We start from the raw sequence: 24,982 nt of genomic DNA, 5'->3' as shown, positions 1-24,982 counted from the left end.
AAAGGGTGTAGGTGTTGGCCCGCCAGCGGAGCTGGTGGCAGACTCAGACAGTGAGGTGATTGGGGAGGAACATGGGCCAGTCCTGGAATCTGGGGAAGGCTCTGATAAGTGCTCTGTGTCTGAGGCAGAGCTGGAGCCAGGGCCGTCTGACAGTTGTCAGCTGCCTTCAGAGTCAGACATCAGTAGGGCAGAAGAACAGCTGGAGCCTGTTCCCAGTGTGCGCGTGCACAGAGCTGTCAGGAGAAGGGAACAGCTAAGGAACAAGGGTCGACTCAGGAGTAAAGCCACAGATGGACGGTGAATGGCCCCTCCCATAGGAAATAAAGAGGAACAAAAGAGGAGTGGAGTTTGCAGGAGACAATTTGCTTAATTGATTCATAACTCTCAGAGACTTCTTGCCAAGTTTTGAAGATATCGGCCTGGCAGCTCTCCAAGCCAGATAAGGTCTGTGACTGTAAATTCTCCCTTGAAAGATTTTGCTGGATGTGAATGAGAAGAATTCACAGTAACTTAATAAAAAGGGGTTTTTGTTAGGACAAGAAGTCTGCTTCACGCTCTTGGGAAGCCTAGGTCAGAACAGTAAGCATTGGAAGTGACCCAGATACCTTGTAAGACAACACAATGACCAAGAGGGGTCATGAATTTGCAGTTATTCTATCCATTGGCTGCAAGGAGGCTCAACTTACGATCACAAATTGAGCCCAAAATTTATGTTGCTAAGACTGTTGTTAAGTGAATCACTGCAGTTGTTAAGTTAATATCACGGTGGCTAGGTGAATCTGACCTCCCCATTGGATTTGCTTGCCAGAGGGTTGCAAAAGGAGATCACATGACCCCGGGATACAGCAACCGTCATAAATATGAGTCAGTTGTCAAGCGTCTGAATTTTGATCATGTCACCGTTGGAATGCTGCAATGGGTGTAAGTATGAAAAACGGTCATAGGTAACTTTTTTCAGTACCATTGTAAGAGTCACTGATTGAAGTCAATGGCTGCCTGCACATCCATTATTTTAAATGAATCAATTACATTTCTAATAACTGAACCATACTCTCTCTTTCCACATACAGTAAAGACAAGACTCATTCATTTAGACCTTTGTGAAGTTTTATTTCAAATGTAATTTTCCCCATCGTTTGAAAAAAAATCTTTTTTTATTACAAAAAGGAAAATTTGGAGGGAAAAAGAGAGAGGCAGGTCAATAAATACTTGGAAAATACTCAAAATAAAATAACATTATTAATAATATTAATACAATAATAACCACAATGACAAAAACAATAATTAATAAAATGACCCAGACTGGGAACAGATAAATAAAAATAATAACTTACAAGAATGAATTCTAACGGCTTTATAAATATTAGGGATTATGAAGTATAGGGTTATTGGAAAAAGAGAAGGGTTAATATCAATTTCATACAGTAATAGGGAGCCAAATGTTGATGGAGAACAACTACTACTATCCCCGATCAGTGGCCATACTGCCCAGGGGAATGATGGGAGTTGGAATCCAGCAATATTTGGAGGCCATAGGTGCCTATTCTTGCATTAAAGAATATTAAACAAGAAAACCCTATTTAAAAAAATATTATTATTCTGAAAGGAAGGATTAGACTTCTTTTCTTATTTCTGTGTTGCATGATCCTGTTTTAATTCAACTGTGTAGTGTGGGATGTTATTGCAATTTTTAAAATTCTTCTAAATTTGAAGCAATCTTATTTGGTCTTTCTTACACTGACTGCCCAGTTAACTTTCCGATGATGACTAGCCTAACAGAAACACAATTCACCAGCAGGGTGTGCTGCTGCTAAAGGAAAGCAGGAATTCTCTTATTTATCAAGGTTTTTATTTGGAAACTGGAACATAATTTCCTATAACCTCAACTTCACTTTCCTCATTCTCAGGTAAATTCCTTTGAAGTAACAAAAGAAGAACTGCATATTTATGTGTAGAGAGTATTTTTAGAACGAAAAGAGAAAACTCTGAGACTGAATTTTATATACTTCTAAGCAAATATCTCATTAGGAGAAAAGTGACCCAAATGCCTAAAAAAAGTTTTTTTTTTCCTGATGTGTTGAACTCTTTCAACTTTAATTGCTTGACCAGTTAATTGAATCTCCATAAATGTGCATATGAGTAACGGTATAGTTGCTTTTCTAAAGGATTTTTTTTTTCTTTTGGTAAATGCATGTTTGAGAGAAACAGAGTAATGCCTCTCCATCTTGTGCTTTTCCTTAATAGATTTATATTTGTAAATTAGTCCTCCCCTCTCAAAAAAATATCTTGCCAACAACCTTGCAGCTGCTCTATTAATTTTGTGTGAGGAGTATTCTTTTAAGGTTAATAGGATCAAAATGCTAACTAACAACAGGGTGAAGATATTAATTCTCTGTTGATTATGGCTACAGGTTTTGACCTGCATTGGATATTCTGTAATGGATACAGAGAAATCAGTAGGGGATCTATTACTGAAATGAGGATGACAGGTTGAGAAGGTCCAGCCTCTCCAAAAAGGGTGTTCTTCCCCACTGCAGTATATGCCTTTCCTCCCTTTATGCTCCAGAATCTCTTTTGAGGTATCCAGTATGCCTTTTTTGCAGGTTCTTATGGAGGAGCCCTGATGGTGCAGGGGTTAGAATGCAATATTGCAGGCTGATTCTACCCACTGTCAGAAGTTCGATCCTGACTGGCTCAAAGACTTCCACCCTTCCAAGGTTGGTAAAATGAGGAGCCTGTTGGGGGCAATACGCTGACTCTGTGAACCGCTTAGAGCAGAGGTCCCCAATCCCCTGGCCATCACGTATTACTGGGCTGTGAGCTGTATGGAACTGGGCCGTGGAAGCGGCGGACAAACACGTCCCCACTTGAGCAAGCAGCAGGTAAACGTGTGCGTGCATGCTTCATTTGCACAAGCGGTGAGGGGGCGTGCCCAAATGCAGCTGCATGCATGCGCTTGCTGATAGTTCACTTGGAACCATCCCCTCTGCCACCACTCAGCCCGCCGGAAAGGTTGGAGAACTCTGTAAAGCACTATGAAGCGGTATATAAATCTAAGTGCTATTTCTATTGCTGTTCTCAATTAGCAGAATAGCAGTGACTTTCCATGGAAAAACTACCCCTAACCTCATGCCCTCTGCTTATGTTAAGATTAGAACTTCCACAAATCCCAGCCAACATGTATCTGCACATCAGAAGGGCACTAGAGTACATATCAGCCTAGACATACGGCTCCTCCTCACACCACTCTCCCCAGCATAAACTGGGAGGGCAACATAGATTGTTTCCTGCAGGCAAGATTAATAATGGCCCCAAAGTTGTATCTGAAACAGGGATTCCATCGCTATTATGGATAACGCTGAAAGGATTCGTAAATATCCTCCAAGATGGGTTCCCCTCTAGTTGACGCAGTTCAATGCACATGTCCGAATGAGTTATATTCTATCAATGGAGAGCAGGAAGGTTAAAAATTTCCTTGAAAGGAGGGGTAGCATGCTTTCCCCAATTATTTTTCCAAGCCTGCAGGGGGAAGATAAGATGATCATTCTGAGGGAATCAAAAAAGCTGTCTCTTCTTCCACAACATCCCCACAAATGTGGAAAAGTTATGAGTGGGTAGGCAAATCTTCTCTCTTCCTACTCTACTGCACCTGTTAAAAGAGGAATGTAGTCTCATCGCTTTTCCTTCCTTCTTTGAGCCGTCCTCCATAGGGGATATGCAGCTAAGAGTTCCTGGTCTATGAAGAACATCTCCAAAACATCCTGGACAGTTTTGTTTCTTGGTTTTTCACAACTTGTTTCGGATCAAGACCAGCACTCGAGCTGCCCAGTCTAAATAAAGATGAAATGAGTGGACAATGGCATGTCCAGCCTGGACAACAGACCAGTGGGTCCCATGGGTCGGGAGGGTTGGAAAAGCGTCATTGGGTCGTGTGATATTGAGCTTCGTCATCTGGAGAGGAAAACAACAAGTGTGAGACGAATTGTCCACAGGAAGAATAGTGAACTCAATTTAGACAACTGTCCTCAATGATCATACAGCTAATTTAGAGCTAGCATATCTGGCATGCAAAGACTCAGGAAACCACCAGATGGCAGCAAAATGACACAGAAAAATCAGAATACTTTGCTGCCACTTGGTGGCTGCCTCACAGTTTGCAACGCAGATATTATTGTTCTGAGCATACTCATTCCAACCTTACCAGATGTTCCAGTCTTCTAAGGAGGCGTTCAAGCCGAGTGTGCACTGTGCCAATATCGTGTTCCATGGGCCGCAGCCATGTCGCTGCCTTCTTCAGCCACTCAAAATGCCGCTGGTAGCTTTGAAAATCGGAGGCAAACCGGACTAGACCTGCAGAAACCTGGTGGAAGAGAAAAGCAGAAATTATGAAGGAGAATGATATTGCTGCCCCATTCTTGCCTCACAATGGAGAAACTGAGATGTTAGGGACATGGACAGCAACTGGTTTGATTTGAATCTCCAAAAAAAATGGGAAAGTTCTCCAAGGAAAAGTCACCAAAGGGAAAAGAAAAGTACTAAAAGAATGATGATGAAGCAACCTTTCCCAGCCTGGTTCAACTCCTCAAATTCTCAGCAATAGCTATGCTGTTGAGGAACATATAACTGAACAGTGTCTAGTTCAGGGGTGTCAAACTCGATTTCATTGAGGGCCGCATTAGGATTGTATTTGACCTTGGGTAGGTGTGGCCAGGGTGGGCGTGGGCAGCTCAACATCACTTGTGTCAGGGGTGTCTGTGGCCAGAGCCAGCAAAAATGGGCTCCCAAGCTTCTTTTTGGGCTGCGATTGGCCTCCTACAATCTTCTGCCAGTGAAAATGGAGCTCAGGAGTACCGCATGGGGACCGCATGAGCTCCGTTTTTGGCCACGACGGCCTCCTGCAATCATCTACCAACGAAAATGGAGCTCGGGAGGGCCGCACACGGAGCTCCATTTTCACTGGCAGAGGCATCATGGGCCAGTCCTTCCTATTTCCAGGGCAGCCCCGCAGGCCAGATCAAAGCATCCCACAGACTACATCTGTCCCCCAGGCCTTGAGTTTGACACCCCTGGTCTAGTTAGGGAAGGCTGCTGTGAAGCATCTGAAATCACCACCAACTGGACTTCCTACAAGTGCTTTCCAGAGAACTTGAAACATAACCAGAACCATTATTCAACATATTTGGAGGGACCGTGGTGAGAAAATCAGTATTCTGAAATCTTTATATTCCAATCAGGCAGAAGACGAACCTTTTCCAAACTCTAGATATTTTGGACTACATTACTCCATCCAGAATGCTCGGAGTGCATCAAACTGGGAAAGACCGGCTTCTGGAAACAAGCTATTATGCCATGAAGAATCTTAAAGGGGCACCAGGAAAAAATAATGGAAGCTGTTTTTACCTGAATGTTGGCAAGTTCTACAGCATTCATGGATAAAACTGGCAGCGTTTCAAGCTTGTGTTCACCATCTGCTGGGAAGTGTTTCTTCTGTATAGAGAACGCAAAGAGAGAGAACTATGAAGTCAATGAAGGCAAGAAGAGCAGACCCTACTTTTAAAAGGAGGACTAATTTAGCATAATCTAAACCAGGGGTCTCCAACCTTGGCAACTTTAAGCCTGGTGGACTTCAACTCCCAGAATCCTCCAACCAGCAAAGCTGTCTGGGGAATTCTGAGAGTTGAAGTCCACCAGGCTTAAAATTGCCAAGGTTGGAGACTCCTGATCTAAACAATAACCCAAACATCCCCCAAATCTAAGATAACTGATTTATATTAGAGGCTAAGAGGTGTTTTTTCCTTATTCTTCCTAAAACATCTGCCTGTCATTGGAACAAGTCTCTGGAAAATGAAGAGAATGGCACCAAATTTGGTATGGTGGGAAAAACCAGCAAAGGAAAGATTGAGGTCAAAAATGGGCTGAATATGGCTGCAGGCAGTGGAGAAAAACAATGCAGAAAATATTTCTCTAATGCATCTCTATAGGAAAGGCAGCTGGGCAGTGGCTCAGAATGCTGCCAACTGCTCCATTCTAAGTCCACCCACTCCCTGGTCATGTGACCCAAGAGTATAGGCAGCCTGCTCTGGGTTTCGTTGTGTGCATGCACAAGCACACATAGGCACAGGGTGTTTGTTGCACAGAAGCAAATATTGAAAAAAATCCAGACACACTCTCTGCAGTCTTTTGTGTATCTCAGTATTTCTCAACCCTAACCCTACCTTCAAGTTGCTACAGTTGAGGAAAAACTACCCTGTCTTAACAAACTCTGTCTACCTTTCTACTGCTCTGTGAACAATTTCCTGTCTTTATAGAAGGCAACATTCTTTCTTATGTTTGGTTGCACAATCAGCCAGATGTTTACACTGAATTTGGCATTTTCATCTACCTATTGAGACCTTCCCAAAGAGCTGGGATAGGCAGATGTTGTTTGATGGTGTTTGAAGAATCGTCGCAGGATGGAAGCTGTTCCAAGCAAAGCTGCCTTTTGCAGTTGGCTGATGGTGAGTTTGTCAATGCCGATGGTGTTCAAGTGGTGCGCCAGATGTTTTGGGATTGCACCCAAGGTGCCTATCACTATTGGTACTACTTTTGCTTTCTTTTGTCATAGTTGTTCTACTGTGCTTCCATTTTCAGGATTTGTATTTTGTATTTCTCAAGTTCTTTCTCTTCTCTTCTGCTGTCTCCAGATATGGCAATGCCCACTATCCAGATTTTTATATATTTATAAAGGCTGCTTCCATTATTATTATTATTCCTTTGTTATTATTATTGTTATCTCTTCATAACAACGTGAAGTCACAACTGCCACTTCTTTATTGGTGTTGGCCTTCATACGCATTAAATGTGGACCTCCAAGCAGGTCCCTTCTAACTCTGTTATTCTGTAAAAATGGTTCTGTAGAATTCTTCCCCAGAATTTAGGATGTCATAATGTATCAGCATAGTATATGTGCAGATCCAAGCTGTGTGACCTTTTGCAATTGTCAGATGGACATTTTGCCAACCTGCATATTGTCTAAGTGCCATCCAAGATGTTTTTGGTATGGCATCCAGTGTGCTGATAACCACTGGGATCATCACAGCCAGTTTACACCATGGTCTTTCAGTTTTGATTTTCAGATCTTGATACTTTCCACTTTTCTCTGTCTTCTATTCTACTATTCCCTGGTATTGCCACATCAATTATCCATGCTTTCTTCTTCTCAACCAGTTATATTTAATCTGGTAGGTTATGACCCAAGATTATCAGTCTATAGTAGGAAATCCCAAAATATTTTAACCTGTTCATTTTTAAACTATTTTTTTCAAGAGTATGTTCTCATCAATTTTTCATAATTGGCACATGATAATTTTTAGAGATGTTCCAGTGAATTGTTTTGGCTACTGTGTTGGCTTATAATCAATGTATGGAATCTTTCATGGCTTGAGTACAAGATTTACTGTTTTTTTTTCTGCTTCTTTGCATCATCACCATCACCATCACCATCACCATCATATCCAATGGACTCTAAAAGGGAAGGCTTCTGGACTTACAAAGTGGTTGGAGAGGGTCTTGGTATCAGTTAGCAGGTTTCTGGTCAAGGCAATGATGGAATCAAACTCCATCCGGGGGTCTGTGGGCTTTAGTCTGGGGTTAGGTGCAGCCCAGAGTCCTTCATACAGACTCAGTAGCATCACTACAATCTGACACACACCGTCTGCAAAGGAAAAGAGAGAGAGGGAGAGACCAAGGATGGCTGTTAGAAAGCCAGTGGCTGAAAACCAACTTTTCCAAAACATCACCTGTATATATGGGACTACCATCTCTGAATAAACCACAGGAGAGACAGTGGTGGTAATGACTCATAAATTGGGACTATTCATGAAACTATTGTTGGGTGTGACACAAACTTTCTTGTATTGGTGAGCTGATTAACATTTGTAGAGTGATGGGAAACTTCCATTTCTGAATTCTTGAGAGTGTGAAGTTTACTTGTAAATTCTTGCTCATTTCTTTTATAGGGAAATCTGTTTTTATGATTCAGCGAGGAACAAGGACAGCAGCCTCCTCTTTCCCTGAGAGTTAAACTTTGAAGTGTGTGAGAAAGAGAACGAAGGAATGGCTATACCTCTGCGAAGGGTATCCCTTCCTTTTAAAAGTTGGAAAACATTTTAAAACTCTATCCTGATTAGCACCTTGAAGAGATTTCATTCATTTATTTATTTTACTATTCTGGACTCTACTAACTCGCTTTTGACTGGTTCTCATGGCTTAACATGAACCCTTAAAGTCAGAGAGTTCACAAATAAGGAGTTATTCAGAAGCTTGGGGAGAGATCTTGGGCTGGGGCAGATTTCTAAGCTTGACCCAAAGTTGCTTTTACAATTTTGTTTTTGCTTGAAGACATTTTGCTTCTCATCCAAGAAACTTCCTCCGTTCTGAAGAAGCTCCTTGGATGAGAAGCGAAAGGTCTTCAAGCAAAAAAGGAGAAAGTCCAGTTTCCTTTTGAAAAAGCAACCATGACCTGGATGACTTAGAATCTCCCTAGACATAAGACTGTTGACATTCATTTTCAATGCCCCTACTTCTGCAGCCCTGGGTTTGCTGGCTGTGTTTGCTCCAGACGCTTATTCTAAATGAACATGATTGAATCCGCTCTGATTTTACATGCTACATTGAGTGGTGAGTTTGCAAAACAGAATACAGATAATTCTCAACTTACAACCATTCCTTTAGCGACCACTTAAAGTTACAATGGCATTGAAAAAGTGACTTACAACCAGTTCTTGCACTTATGACCATCATGGCACCCTGTGGTCACTTTATTGAGGTTCGGGTGCTTTGCAATCGGCAGATATTTATGATAGTTGCAAAGTCCCAGGGTCACATGATTGCAACTTTCTCAACTGGCTTCCAACATGCAACATGGAAACCAGCAGAAGGCCATGTCAAAAAAGGTTGCAGTCATGTGATGTCTCACTTAACGCTAGCATTGCTTAACATTGAATTTTCCGGTCTTAATTATGGTCGTAAGTGGAGGACTATTTGTAAACCACAAATAATGAACTAAGGTTAGTTAGTATGTTATCCGAATGACACCCAGTGGTGGGATTCAAATAATTTAACAACTAGTTCTCTGCCCTGATGATTTCTTCCAACAACCAGTTCACCAAACTGCTCAGAAAGTTAATAACCGGTTCTCCTGAAGTGCTGCGAACTGGCTGAATCCCACCATGTTATCCAAATGATACCCTTGGCTTAAAAATGGATCTGCAAAGTAGGTTTAATGCATTGACCTGTATGTGTAGTTCTCCATTCATCTAAGGCTCCTTTCATCCTCTGAAGCTAAAGGATCAAGGCCCATCTCCGTATGCTTTTGTCAAATGAAACTGTTTTCTAGTCATGTCCTTTTCTCTGACACTTTGATGGATTAACATAGTGCCTGCAGAATTTGATGTTAGTTTATACACATTTTTTCTCCTGGAATCTAACCCCCACCCCTGCACCGACATTCCTTCTTCAAAAGACCTCTTTCTTCCACTTGGTGAGAGAGAAGTGTCAAGGAATATTTTAAAATATTTGTGTACATGTGTGTGTATTTGTCTGGGGCCTTGAGGTGATCTAATCCTTGCAGCCGGTTCCTGGTTCAAAATTCTTTAAGCTCCTAATTAAGTCTACTCAAAATAAATCCTGTGATACTCCTGTATTCTATGGCTATGTTCACCCAACACCCTTCACCAAATCAAATCAGTCTTAGCAAGTCCATTCACACAACACCCTATGAGTTAGCCTTGACTATGTGGTTGCGTGTCGCTTGGCCGTCTGAGTGAACCCAGATCATTTTGATGAGTTTACGGTGGAAACCTAGACTGTGGTTTAATACAATAGCTAAGTTAATGCTGACTATTAATGCCATTTTACAGATAGGTCACAGTCACACTGAGGTTAGTTGGTAGCAAATGTGGTAAAGAAATGTCAAAAGACCAGAAAATGGAAGAACAAACTCAAAAGGTAACGCCATACAGGGAGGCCTTGATTTACCACCACACTCGGGTCCAGAATTCCTATTGCTAAGCAAGGTTGTTAACTGAGTCACACATGATTTTATAATTATTAATTTTTTTGCCATGGTTGATAAGCGAGTCACTGCAGTTGTTAAATGAATCATGCGGCCGTTAAGCAAATCTAGCTTCTCCTACTGACTTTGCTTGTCAGAAGCTAGCTGGGAAGGCCTCAAATATGGCCCTGGAATGCTGCAATTGTCACAAATACAGGCCCGTTGCCAAGTACCCAAATTTTGATTCATGTGATTGTGGAGAGGTTATGATGGCCGTAAGTGTGAGCCTTACATTACTTTTTTCAGTGCCATTGTCATTTCAAACGGTCACTAAACAAATAGTTGTAAGTCGATGACTACCTGTACTGCAGTAATGTGAAACTGAAGCATTTGATGACCTTTCATAAGTTTTCTAAACCTTGCTTTACTTAAGCAAGAAACACCCCCACCCCATCCCATCCTCACCCCAAATCCTGCTTCTCTCTGGGGTGCATTTCACTGGAAGAGCATCTGCCAAGACAAAAGAGAGCCAGCATTTTAAGACTAAGGGTGTCCTTGTTCAGTTTATGGAGGTTGGGGGCCTTCAGGGGACTTTCTGAGGGTTAGGCTAGCTAGGTGTGAAAACAGCCGGCCTGGGATCTGGAGGGAACTCTGGAATGGCCCAGAGGTGCCCCTCAAAAACATCTGGCAGCGCTTCTGAACATATGTCTGCTGGACAGGCAGGGCAGAGAGAGAAAGATTGTTGGGTTAGGGAATTCCTTTCCTGCAAGAGAGTCATCCCGGCGCCTTCGCCATGAGGTAAGGAAAAAAGAGGTCTCTTTGGAAACAGTGATGCTGGGTCAGGAGGGAGGGTGAAGGAGGGGTGAGTCAAGGTGTTTTCATGGAAAAGCTATCCGGTGTTGTGTTAGAGAGCAAACTGCATATTTTTCCCCTTGCCAGGAGCGAAGGCATCGGCCTGGATTTCAAAGGTGGTTGGGGTTTTTTCGTGCCTTTTTCTCCGCCCGCCCCTGGAGCTGAAACGCTTTAAAAAGCATACTTCATGGCAACTGGGCCAGGCAGATTAACCAATGCAAGCCAAGTGGTTGCCAAGTGCCCGAATACTGATCACGTGACTGTAGAAATGCTGTGACGGCCGTAAGAGAAAGGACTGACTTTTTTTTTCCTTCCAACTCTGAATGGTTGTTAAACAAATTATTGATAGTCATGGACTATCTGTGCACTTGAATGCAGGAGGAAATTTCTTATGCCTCAAAAATCTTTTCCTCTTTGTTCCGCCTCCTATTATGCAACAGGAGAATCAGCCTCCCTTTCATAATACATTTAGGTAGATATGAGTAGCACTTTCAGCCTTCCGATTAATAAAAGAAACCAGGTGCAAAGCACTGGGTGAAGTAGACATTCCAGGGGGAAAAGCATGGAGAAGGGATGAGTGTTGCCACAGGTTGGAAGGGCTTCAGACAACATCTTACCCAGGTTGCCCTCTCAGCCAGCAGTGCTAATTAAAGTGGGATCCTCAGCAGGTGGAAAAAAAACACGATGGCCTCAGTCCTTCTGAAGTTTTTCAACTCCTTTGATCCTAGAGAAATTTGGCTTTTTCCACACATGCCATGTTGATCTTCTCAATATCTCCTCTCCCTCCCACCTACCATTCTAGGGTAACAGCGGGCCTTGGGCTAATCCCAGAAAAGCAGTTCTTCTTACGGCATCATGGCTTCTGACGTCATTGTCTTTACACTATGTCCAAGTGAAGGCTTTTGGTCCCTGTTTTACAGTTTTGCTGGCCATTGGATTGGAAGGAGACCAAATTTGTGAGCTTAATTGTAATCTGCTTGGATAGAATAGCTAAGAAAGGCAAGGCGAAGACGCTTCAAAACAAATAGATACTTGAGGGTAACAGAGTAAATTCACCCAAGGACTTGGCCGGTTTGTGTTTACCCTGTAGACTTAGGAATGAGCAGGCCTCGTTCCTGCTGCTGGCTGCAGGACTCAGCTAAATGGCTTTCTTGAGCACCATTAAAGCCACTGACTCCCAAACAATTGCTGCTTCTCTTGAGTCAAAACGTTAATGGGTACTAAAAGATTGCATTATGCCCCTTTGCTCAACATGGAGACCCACACTATTTATGTGTGGGTCTCCATGATGAGCAAAGGGGCATAATTTTGCATTTGTGTTGTGTTTGCTTTTAGAAATTAATAGGTAGGATGCATAAGATCAGACATCCAGGAAGAAGGGTGTTTGGATTGAGAGAAATAAAATAGCCTGGGTAGCTATGGCAAAAGAAGCAGTTGAAAGAAGGGTTAAGAAGTACTGTATTGAGTATGTCTAGTTTAATGAAAAGAAGGATTAGGAGTGACATGATAGGAGTATTCCAATATCCCTAAGGAATTACCCCAAAGAAGAGATCAACCTATTCTCCAAAGCACCTGAAGGCAGGACAAGAAGCAATGGATGGATACTAATCAAGCAGAGGAGCAGCCTAGAACTAAGGAGACATTTCCTAATCTTTACAACAATTAATCAATGGAATAACTTGCCTTCAGAAATTGTGGGTGTTCCAATAGTTGAAGTTTTAAAGAAGAGATTGGACAGCCATTTGTCTCAATAGGCTTCCTGCCTGAGCAGGGAGTTGGAGTAGAAGACCACCAACATCCCTTCCAACTCTGATATTCTGTTAAGTATTGAGGCCAGATTAATCTCAGGTAGAATAGATTATATCTGACAGGATGGCAAATGTAGTTTTTTCACCTGATCTTATTTACAGAGACAGCCAATTGCAACTCCCTGGAGCAAAACATGTAGAAATGCAGTTGCTAAGATATTCCTGTTTGGTGCAACATGGGCATGTGAAACTCTGTAGGTGTTCACCTTAAAACTCTTTAAATTTGGGTGGCTCTCTAAGCAACGTAAGGTTGGAAACATAACAAAGAGTTGCTGGCACTAATGGATTAACACATTTTGTGGCTGTTACGAGAGATCAGTAAATGAGCAGACTGGGCCTGGACAGTAGGTGGCTGTACAGATGTTCTGGACCTCAAGTCTACCCAGAGTTGGTCAATCGTTAAGAACTAGGTTTTGGCTGAAGTACAGCTTGAAGCCCCTGATTGCTCTCCTTCAGAAGACATGGACAAAGAAGGTTAGGGTTAGGGTTATACCATGCCAAGATAAACCCAAGAATTTGTTTTCCATTCTCCCCAAGCCAAGAGACAAAGGCCTAGCAGCATGGGACAGAAGAAGCTGGCATCATGTGGCGCAGCTCTGAGACCTCAAGGAAGGAAGGGAGGGTGATTTTCCCAGCATTGGGATTTATAGGCCTGGCTTAGCTGGATGAAGTCTCGTAAAGAGGATTGAAGGAGTGAGGGAAGGCGTCAGAGGCCCTGAGCTGATGCAGCAGATGGCTGCACGAGCAATTCCAGCTGGGTGGGCACAACCCCTCCCCGCAACAGCCATGTGTGCAAGTCTCAAATGTGCATGTATTTCTGGATACTTTCCTTTTTTTTTAATGGAGACAGACAGACATGCACAGAAGGAGCCACAGAGAAAAGCACACAGCCACATAGGAAAGCACATATACCCTGAACCAGCTCCTAAGCTATACATGCAAATTACAGGTGGTCCTAAAACCACTCATTTAGTCACCATTTAAAATTACAATGGCACTAAAAAAAGTGATTTACAGCTTGTCCTCACACTTGCACTCCACGCAGGGTTCCCATGGTCATGTGTTCAAACTTCAGATACTTGGCATCTGGCATATATTAAGGGGGTTGCAATGTCCCAGGGCCACGTGATTCTCATCTGTGATCTTCCGCAGCCAGCTTCTGACAAGCAAAGTCGGTGGGGAAGTCAGATTTGCTAAACGACTGCATGATACACTTAATTGCAGTGATTTCCTTAACAACCAAGGCAAAAAGATCGTAAAATTGGACCTGACTCATTGAACAACTGCCTTACTTACTAACAGAAATTCTGGTTTCAGTTGTGGTCATAAGTCAAGGACTACCTGTATAGCTGACCTGGCATCTTTCCTTGCAGGAGGCACACTACCTCACATACACTGTCATTGCACAATTAGCACCTTTTGCTACCTATGGATGAGATGCAGAGGGGAATAAAAAAAATATCAAGATTTACATCATAACCTTGCCCTTCTTCGACATGTGCCAATGCACATAAAACAGGGTGGATTGGGCAATGATTATAGGGCCAACATTTAAACTGTTTCCCCCTCCCCTCAACACAGGTGGTCCTCAACTTATGACCACAATTGGAACCAGAATTTCCATTGCTAAGCAAAGTCGATTTAGCCAATTGTGCCTGACTTTACAACCTTTTTTGCTCTGGGTGAAAGGAACCATCTTTATTTTTAAAAATCTAACATGACTCAGCCTTCCACCCTTCCGAGGTGGGTAAAATGAGGACCCAGATTGTTGGGGGCAATAGGCTGACTCTATAAACCGCTTAGAGAGGGTTGTAAAAGCACTGTGAAGCGGATAAAAGTCCAAGTGCTATTGCTATTGCTAGGTGTGCACACACCTAGCACACCCACCCATAGCCCCTTACCATAGGGTTGTTGGGTTTGGATTATTATTTTTTTGCAACAATGGTAGGGCTATTTAAATGTACTTGGACTATGTGAATGTCTGCAGGGAGGGTTTAAAAAAGAGAAAGAACGAAGACAGCGACTCTGATGTTGCCACTGAAGCTTCATCTGTTTGTCATGTGTGTGGCTGAGCGATAATTGCAATGTCACAGCTGCCACCTTGAGGTTTGTGGGGTTTTTTCCTACTTTTTTGACCCTGCATACCCTGCAAAACACAATTTTTTAAAACTCCAATATACCCATCAAGCACGTTGATTGAGAACTGAGCTCCTCATTACACAGAAGCAGTGGGCAACACAATTTAGGTCAAGTCAACATGGTTTAAAGACTGTAGCAGTTGCCAACCATCAGAGGGAAAGGACAGATCCTAAAGCTATTAGTCGATTGGGACGGCAACCAGGGAGAAAGAGGGGAGCCAGTGAAAGGGATGATATTTTTAAAATCTGTTTCCAGAGGCTATGGTAACAGGCAGCTAGAAAAAAAAACACAGTTAGGCCTCTTCAAGTTGCTGGCAATTTTTGCATTTCTTTATGCAACTATGCACCAGAAATGCAAACAGAAAACGGTTTGAGAGGCAAGTGAAATTCAAGGGTTTTTTCCTACTGATTTTTTTTAGAAAGGAGAATAGAAGATGTTATCTATCGCTTCTAATTTCCTGATTGAGGGTGATGGGGAAAACCAAGGACCGGATGAAGAGTAAGTTCAGGCTCTACAGGTTTTGAACTAATAAAAATTCTGATGGCAGCTCTATCTTGGACAGATAAGGTCATCCTGGGGGGGGGGGAAGGGCACTACAGAAACCTTAGTCATGGTGTGAAGTTACAATTTAGGGCCCTTAGGCCTCCAGGTAAACCATGGACATCCTCTCCCTGCCCAGCAACCTCTTTGCCTGTAAATACTTATCAGAGAAATAAATGAGAACCAATTTTGCAAAAACTAGCAGAGGGATTGTGGGAATCCAATTCATCTAAAAGGCACCAGCTGAATGAAGATTGAAGAGATGATCGAATGGGTTGCACATAGGGAATTCCACTTTTCTATCGTACTTGGATACTAAAATGCAGACAGAAATATTTCATTCTGAAGTTTAGCTTTATAAGAAAGTGCACATAAGAATGGTATCTTTTACTATCTCAGACTTTTGATAGTTTCCTAACCTAGTTCGTTTTTGATTACTGTGTTTGCACAGGCTAGGCTAAAATGAGGGTGAATTGTCTGAGAATTTGTGTGCTGTGTAAATCTAGTCCATATTCTAAGAATCAGATCTCAGAAATATCAAGGAGACCAACTCCAACTTGATCTTTTCTACTGGTTCAGTAGAAATAAGGGATTACTATTATTATTATATTGTTAGTCATACAGTCAGCCAGATGCTTAGACTGGATTTGGCATTTTCGTCCACCTATTGAGTTTTTCCCAATTACAGGTAGTCCTTGATTTACGACTGCAACTGGGACAAATTGCTAAGCAAGGCAATTGTTAAGTGAGTTGTGCCTAATTTTATGACTTTTTTCCCCACACTTGTTAAGCAAATCACTTCAAGTGTTAAGTGAATCACATGGTTGTTAAGCAAATCCAGCTTCCTCCATTGACTTTGCTTGTTTGAAGCTGGCTGGGAAGGTCACAAATGGTGATCATATGACCCTGGCACACCACAACTATTGTAATTATGTGCCGGTTGCCAAATGCCTGAATTATAATCATGTTACTGTGAGAATGCTGCAAACAATCATCAAGAGAAGTTATAATACAATTCCATGTTTCAGAAGCGGAGAAGTCACTATCTACTATTAAAATAAGTTAGACAAATTTCAGGGACTGAATTAATGGAAATCAGGCTCTAACTGCAGCATGCAAACTTTGTGCTCTCTTCTTCTGGAAAACTCGGCAACATGCCCCTGTGGCTGTGTGGGTGTGTGAAAGGGGAAGAATGAGTTGGTGCAGTTTTTATTAGGCACTTGCTAGACTCAGATGTTTACAAGGGGCCAGATAATATTCTTCTCTGAAAGTATCTCAAAGTTCTTACCTGGGTTTCTAATTGCAAAATGGCCCACAGCTTGATAGAGTCCTGCATGATGCCCTTTGAATGGTGGTGCCAAGAATGGGGCAAAACTCACTTAACAACTTTCTCGCTTTGCAACAGAAATGTTGGGCTTAATTGTGGCCGTAAATCAAGGACTATCTGTACTCACCATCCAAGACATTATTGATCTACCAGCAAACAACACTAAAACTGAAGGTGCACACAAATGACAATGCACACTCTTAATTCAGCTTGTTATCTTGAGGTCCCTGTCTGGTGCCTTCACATACCCAAAGGCAGTTTTGTATTCTCACCCAATTGACTGAAACTGTTATTTCATTCCATTCATAAAAGGAAGTAAATATTCCCTTGAATCCTTATTGATTTTTTGGAGTGGGGAGGGGGTGACAATAATTTCCCATAGTTTTGTTCAGATATGGTTTTTGTTTGTTGTTTGATTTAAGTCTCAACAGCCCTGGAATTTCTGCTAGTCCCCATCTAAGTACTTACTAGTATCTTAAAAGGCTAAAGGAGCATTGTAACCTTTAAATTGCCTGTAATGCCCAGTTATAGGAAGACCTATAAATAACCCCATAAAAAAAAGGTGCCAGGCTTTGAAATACCATGACAGCAATGGACAATCCTAAACAGGATTCACCTCACATGGCGAATCCACCCCCTATATAAATGGGGCATTGTATCCTCCCCTCAGTGCAACTATGGGTTCAGGCTCATGACAGGCTGCAAACGGAGGGCATATACCAATCCAGTATCTGATTTTTTAAATATAAATGATCCTGAGTTTCAATGGGTAGATGGCCTAGACATTGATATTTCAACACTGATCTTTTTGACATTTATATTTTATTGGATTCTGCTAATCTAGTTGAAACGCTAATTTGTATTGTTAGTCCATGTACTACGATGTGCCATACGTTAAATAAAATAATAAATAAATCTTTAAATTTCCTGTTGGCTACCTTTTAAAAAGTATTTGTTACTTTCTGCTGTAGCTTAATTCTTGCTTTGCCTATATAAAACAGAGGCTGCACCTTCTAATCGAGGCTACTTTCCTCTCAGGATATTACTTAATGTTGACCTGGCACTTTTAATTCCCAAACTGCTTAATGATCCTTAACTCATTCATTTAAACCCAATTGTCTGCTAGGAAATCATCAGTCTACCTACCTCCCAGGGTTGTTGTGAGCTAATAAATGAGATAAGGATTGTAAAAATGCCAAGCCATTTAAAATGTCCATAAATACTCAATAAACATGGCTGGATTCAGACAGCTGGTGCCAGCAGAAAAAAAGATAGAGAAAAATAGATTAAGTAGGTTTTATCACATTTTTTGTCAGGATGGGATTTTGTTTTCTTTCATGTGTGGGGGAGAAGGTGGTAGGGTATAGTTTGGTTGTCAAAGCTTACAAGCTTATAAGCTTTTCCCTACATAGCATTCTATAATTTAGTGGATTTAGTGGACTCTAAAGAAAAAGAATAGAAGAAGTATCGAGCAGTGATGCTTTATGAACTTTGGTGTTGGAAAAAAAACTCCTGAGAATAGTGTGAACAACCAAGAAAACAAAGAGATTACAGAACAAATCAACAAATCCATCCAGAGTTCTCACTTTAGGCACAAATTATGGCCAAGCTCAGGATCCAAAAAGATCTTGACAAACTTGCACAAGTTTGTCCTATCCGACAGAATGAAACTTAGTGTGGAGAAAAGCAAGGTTTTACACTTAGACAGAAAAACCCAAAGGTACAAGTACAGATTAGGCAAGACCTGGCTCAAAAACAGTAACTGTGAGAGGGACCTTGGAGTCTTAGTGAACAATCACTTAAATATGAGCCAGCAGTGTGTGGCAGCAGCCAAAAAAGCTAATACAAACTTTGGTTGTATAAACAGAGGCATAGAATCAAAATCACATGAAATATTAGTACCACTTTTATAAATCCTTAGTAAGAGGGAGTTAACTTATTTTCCAAAACACCAGAGTGCATCACAAGAAACAATGAATGGAAACTAAGCAAGGAAAGAAGCAATCTGGAATTAAGGAGAAACTTCCTAACAGTTAGGACAATCGATCGATGGTATGGCTTGCCTTCAGAAATTGTGGGTGCTTCATCACCTTGAGCAGAGGGTTGGACTTCCAGCTCTATTCTGATTGAAATGACCATTCTCAAATTATCTTATTTTGGGGACCTTATATGAAAACCTAATTCTCTGGAGAAAATCTGATGCTGGGAAAGGTAGAAAGAGAGGATAAGAAAATGATGATCAGCTGCAAGGTGGATGGTCTCAGTTAAATAAATGATGGGTGCATTGTTGGAAGATCTAAAAATCCATGTTAGGATAGATCCCCCTGGAAAAAATCTATACTGTGCTCACAAGGTGTCATTACTGACTTGATAGCATATTATTGTTCAATCAAACTTCCACATACAGGTAGTTCTTTACTTACAACCATTCATTAGTGAATGTTTGAAGTTATATCGGCACTGAAAAAAGTGACTTACGATCATTTTCACACAAAGAACCGTTGCAACATCCCCAGTGCAATGGTTCACTTAACAACTGGCAAGAAAAGTCATAAAATGGGGCAAAACTCACTTAACAGTGATCTCATTTAGCAGCAGAAATTTTGGACTTCATTGTGATCATAAATCGAGGACTACCTGTATTCTGAAAACTCACACAGGTTTTTTTGAGAAAAAGCTACAGAGAAAAAAAAACCTAAGGAAAATGAGAATAGCTATCTTTAGATGTCATGCATAGCCCCATTGTAATTTATGTTTATGACTTTCTTGACATTGTTGAGGAAAGCTGCTTAGTGATGGTTATGGGGTTAGCCTTTGTATTGAACCATCCAATTATGGTTCCTTCTACAAACCCCGGTTAAGGAAAGCAAGGTTTACCTCCCTGAACCTAGTCAACATGTTGTAAGGGTGCAGTCTCAGGTACTCCTTTCTGACAATAAGGCCTAGTTTCTATTGCTGAAAAAGAACAAATAAGCATGTTTGGAATTGTTGGGTCGATCCATATAAAGTTTCTCCTTCTCTCAGTAGAGATATACAGATGACCAACAATGGCAAAGGGGACAAGAAGGAGGAAGGGGGGGGATTCTTTTTGTCTGTTTGCTGAGAAAACAGCAAGAAGCTCTAGCTTTCAGTGGGTTTAAGAACCTAAGATGTTAGAAATGTCATTGGGGCAGGTGTGTACCTTCAAGGCAGTGTTGACTTTTGGCAACTGTCCGGATGAGTCCCTGCAGTTTTCTTGGCCAGGTTTTTCAGAAGTAGTTTGCCTTTGCCTTCTTCCTAAGGCTGAGAAAAAGTGTCTGGCCCATGGTTACTCAGCTGGCTTTGTGTGAAAGGTGAAATTAGAACTCAGGGTCTCCTGATTTCCAGTCTGGTGCCTTAACCACTACATCAAATTGGCTCTCTGACATATCATTAATACACATTTTTCTAATGTTAACAGCACCTTGAATCAAAGAGGTTAGGATGTACCTCTCCCACAAACCTAAAAAGGAAACAGGGGAAGACCAGAAAAATCCTGGAAGAAAGTCAAAGTTTTATTTGCATGTATTTTCTGAAACCTCAGCAAATTTTCTCCCTTGTTAACAGAAGTAAACTACTGTCCTTTTTTTTTCTGCTGAGAGGAATTTCAGCTGCTGTTCCCCATTTTATCCTCAGAAGAAAAGGTTTTTGAAGTTCCCCCCATTCTGCCCTTCAGCAGTTAAAATAATTTGGGAGATTTAACCCAAATATTTTTGGCAGGGTGAAAAAAGTATCTACACTTTTTCATTGAACCCGTCTTCCCCCAACTTGGTGTTGTATTCAGCCTTCAGAAATCCAGGCCATACGGGAGTACAAGGTTGGAAAAAGGTATCCTACATTTTTTGCCATTTCAAATATTTTCTTCAAATAAACTTAGTTGGTCAGGGTGCTTTTGTAAATCTGACCCACCAACATTGATGGAGGTGAAAAGGCTTATGTTTTGATAGGCTCCTTTCCATCCTTTTAGCAAAGTGTCTGTTTATTTGGAGACAACATTTTCATCTCCTTGATAGAGCGTTTTTGATGGAGCTGGTTCAGACATTAAAGTAGCAAAGTATGATAAGTATGCATATTTGAATTAATCTAATAAGTTTAAGAAATTTAGAGTAGCTGACTATGGAGTCCTTGTGTTCTCTGAGTTTGGATGTTTACTTGTAGACGTTTCATTACCTCACTAGATAACATCAGTGTGAGTGAGTGTGGGCTTTGCTCCTGGTATATACGAAGGGAGTTCCTTGATTAGGGTATTGTTTTTCTAGCTTATTGTTCATCTGGTGTCAGTACATGCTTATCTGGGCGTTTTCTACAAGAGAGGTTGTGTTCTGGTCTTTTCATTCCCTTCTTAGCTTTATTTTATTGTCTCTCCAGCAGCAAGGATTAATACCAGACAAATAATCAAGCAGAAAACAATACCGTAATGAAGGAACTATCAAAGAGAAAACCACAAGTCCACCAAAACAGGGCAAGTTACTGTATATAAACAGAGACCAAACCTCACATTCACTACTACTGATGATGTTATCTAATTGGGTAATGAAACATCTATGAGCAAAGAACCAACCTCAGAGCACCAAAGACCACAGTTCAATCCTGAACATGTTCTCTTCTATTGGAGAGCAGATATGCATCGATCAAAGCATAGTGGAAATATTCCAAAATAAGGTTTAAACATTTGGTATAAGCTCAGAGGGTAGCTCCTTCAACAGGAAAGCAATGGTATAAGGAATAACCATGTTTCTAAAATTCTCTTAGTCCCCCTTTTTAAACTTTTACATTCCTAATCTGTAAAGCACTTTTCTTGAGTCACATGTTCTCCAGTCGTGTTGGACTACAATACCCACTTTTGGTGAGGGAGGATGTTATGGGCACCAGGTTCATTTCCCAATGCTGACAGGTGCTGGGTTGAGGAGTTAAGCATGTTGTTGTGTGACTCAGCCAGAAGGCAGATGTGAGCAAATTGGCTCTTGAGCAGAGGTGGAAATGTATTGTTAAGAGGTGATGGGTTGACAAAACAGGGTTATCAATAGTGCAGAATTATCTTTACATTCTCTCTATAGGAAATAAGATCTGCCTATTTAGTCTTACAGTCAGCAAGATTACATGAAGCTGAGACAATAACCCAAACTTTAAACCTAAAAGTTAGGAATTGGACTGTATTCTTGCTTAGCCAGATAATAGAACTTAGTCTGAAATTAGCAAAATCTAAAATAAATAGAACCATGCACTTAAAGAAAGTCTACGGAAATCCATTTTCCTCCTTTCTGTGTATGAGAAGGGAGGGAGGGAGGAAGGAAGGAAGGAAGGGAGGGAGGGAGGAAGGAATCAATCAATCAATCAATCACAGGGCAACATTGAAGATTTTGTGTCCTTGCTCACTTCATACAGAAATTGTAGCAGCAGCATTAAGACTAGTGTGCAATAGAGTTTAACCTTTTGCAGTTCTTTTCTCCAGGTGCATATTAAAATATAAGCTTTCCCCTAGCAGTTTGATTGGTCATCACCTCAAGTGTGACTGTTTTAGACATTACTGTCTAAAAACAGTGAGCCATTTCCAAGTAAAATGCTTGGTCAATGTTGCACTGCAATGTACCCACAGACCTTGGTTTCACTTATTTTTTTATTTTTTATTTTTTTGTTTACATTTATATCCCGCCCTTCTCCGAAGACTCAGGGCGGCTTACAGTGTATAAGGCAGTAATCTCATTCTATTTGTATATTTTTACAAAGTCAACTTATTGCCCACCCCCCAACAATCTGGGTCCTCATTTTACCTACCTTATAAAGGATGGAAGGCTGAGTCAACCTTGGGCCGGGCTTGAACCTGCAGTAATTGCAGGCTACTGTGTTCTAATAACAGGCTCTAACAGCCTGAGCTATTCCGGCCCCTATGCACTTATGCATTTCACTTATGGAAAAAGCATTATGATATGCAATCTCGAGTCCTCAAGGAAGACTCGAGGCAACCCCGCTTGCTCAACCATAAGAGTATATCTCTGAGTGAAGCAGAGAGAGGAATGAAGAGATTCCAATTGTCTCGTCTTTCCTTTCCGTCCAATAGAACTACTCCAAAGAAAACAAACAGCTTACAGTAGCACAATCTAACCCAAGCTGGTATCCCCCAGATGTGTGGGACCGAGCTCCTGCCATCCCTAAATACTAGTTGAGGATGATGGGAACTCTGTTCCTACCTATTTGGAAGATTTCAAATTGGAGCAGGCTAGGGTAGTGGATAGAATCTAGACATGAAAAAAATTAGTACAAACGCAATCAAAATTAAGGTGGCTTAATCTTTAGCAATAAGAGATTTAAATCCCATCTCTGCCCATAGTCCCACTGTCACACTCATACAAATGCAATTATAAGAATGTCCTTTTGATCACACAAAGTTCAGGATGTTTAAGAAGTCACACATTTAATCAGAACAGAATCCCTGAGCCAAAGCAGAAGACTTTATGTTTTCTTCCTGCCTGCCCACCCAGGCAGCTTAAGATATGCAAGTATTTAGTTCTGCAAAATATAGGTGAATTCATAAGCAAAGCCAGCCTCGTCTCTGCTCGCAATCACATTCCTTGCTCCCCATCCAATCCTCCACTTAAGTTCCAAAGACAGATCTCTTCTCATCCTAAGTAATAAAGATTCAGTCCTTTCTATAAGCAAAGGATAACGAAAACATCTGCCTATCTAAAACAAAAATCAAGCACCCCACCAAAGGCAATAAACCTGGATTTACGACATCGTAATTCATGCAAAGGGAATGAGATACAGCTATTATCTGTCAATATGTACATTTCGAGATAGAGCAGTGCTGCCAAGAAAGGAACTTTCAACATGTCAAATTAAGCAATATCTATCATACCGAAAGTTTTTTTTTTAAAAAAGAGAGAGAGTAAAACTTACTTTTCATGTTTTGCAGAAGATTTGAGGGTTACTTTTCCCTGAGTTAAAATTCCCTCTTCTTGAAAACAAAAAGCAAGCAAACAAAAATGTCTTCTTTGCTTATATTGTTTGTGGAGTATTTTTTTTCGGAGGGGGGGTGAGGGGTATGGGAACTTAGTATAAAATTGGTTTGGTTGGGGAAGGGGGTTGATTTTTTTTCCTTAAAAAGTTTTCTTTGGGTTGTAAACTTCTTCCAAACCACACCTGTCCTTGGTTTCTTAGGAGGCTTGGTATTTGAGGTAGATGAACTTGTACATACACACTCTCAGGAAAAAAAAATTCCTCAGACAGCCACCCCACCCCAAGAAAGTGACAATATTCTCCAATTGATAAATAAATAAATAGCCAAATAAATAAATAAATAATTTTTAAAAAGCACCAGGCGCAGCCAATTTTCTTTTGTTCTTGTTGTTTGTTGCTTTTTAAAAAAAAATCTGCAATCTCTCAGCTTTGCTTTTGCTCAGTTCAAAATTTTCTTTTTCTCCCTCTCTTTAAAAAAAAAGTAATGGAAGAACCCAAAATTAATTTTTTTTAAAAAAAAGAATTAACTTCAGAGCAGTCTTGAACTGTTCAGATTTGTATATGTGCAAGTGTGTGTTTTACATCACTTACAAATTGGTCTTTATATATACACAGGTCTTGTCTAGGCGAGTGTTTTTTATTTTTTTTTTCAAACGGTGACACATCTTGACTCATACACTTTTCCATTCAAAAAAAAAAAAAGAAAGAAAAAAAGAAAGGATAGGTCATAAGCAAATGCTGCTCCTCATGCCCCTGGATGACACATATGCTTTGTAATGTGGTACTGTCCTTTTAAGATGAAGTTCTAAGGTGTATGTATCTGTGTGTGTGTGTGGTGTATCTCTGGGTGTGTGTGTGTATGCGCGTGTAAGAGAGAGAGAGAGAGGGAGGGGGAGGAAGAAAGAGAAGGAAGAAAGGAAGGAAGGAAGGAAGGAAGAAAGAAAAAGAGGGAGGGAGGGAGGGAGGGAGGAAGGAAGGAAGAAAGAAAGAAAGGAAGGAAGGAAGGAAGAAAAAGAGGGAGGAAGTAAAGAAGGAAGGAAGGAAGGAAGGAAGGAAGGAAGGAAGGAAGGAAGGAAGGAAGGAAGGAAATATGTCATGTTGCAATTGCCATACTTCCAAAATTTAATAGAGTGCATTGTTTCTAAATCCGAGTTTTACAGAGACATCTTGACTTAGGCAAAAGAAGAAGAAGAAGAAGAAGAAGAAGAAGAAGAAGAAGAAGAAGAAGAAGAAGAAGAAGAAGAAGAAGAAGAAGAAGAAGAAGAAGAAGAAGAAGAAGAAGAAGAAGAAGAAGAAGAAGAAGAAGAA

At 41.0% G+C, this 24,982-nt stretch overlaps 1 protein-coding gene across 2 annotated transcripts; it reads right to left on the bottom strand.

The window, feature by feature from the left end:
- Positions 1-1,185: 1,185 nt before the first annotated feature.
- IL11 (interleukin 11) lies at positions 1,186-24,480 on the bottom strand. 2 transcript variants are annotated; one of them, XM_058179496.1, is made up of 5 exons: positions 23,615-24,480; positions 7,530-7,693; positions 5,401-5,487; positions 4,202-4,360; positions 1,186-3,951 (listed from the first exon to the last, which is right to left on the bottom strand). In XM_058179496.1, the coding sequence occupies exons 1-5, from the start codon at positions 23,619-23,621 to the stop codon at positions 3,787-3,789; spliced, it is 582 nt and encodes a 193-aa protein (XP_058035479.1). In that variant the 5' UTR covers positions 23,622-24,480; the 3' UTR covers positions 1,186-3,786. The 2 variants fall into 2 exon arrangements, with proteins under 2 accessions (XP_058035479.1, XP_058035478.1); XM_058179495.1 differs by lacking the exon at positions 23,615-24,480 and having other exon boundaries at positions 7,530-7,810.
- Between the last annotated feature and the right edge of the window lie 502 nt (positions 24,481-24,982).

The sequence above is a fragment of the Ahaetulla prasina genome, chromosome 4 (genome assembly GCF_028640845.1).
Source record: "Ahaetulla prasina isolate Xishuangbanna chromosome 4, ASM2864084v1, whole genome shotgun sequence".
In the NCBI taxonomy this organism is placed as follows: domain Eukaryota; kingdom Metazoa; phylum Chordata; class Lepidosauria; order Squamata; family Colubridae; genus Ahaetulla; species Ahaetulla prasina.
Note: the sequence above shows the minus strand (reverse complement) of the source record. Positions and strands in the feature narration are given on the sequence as shown.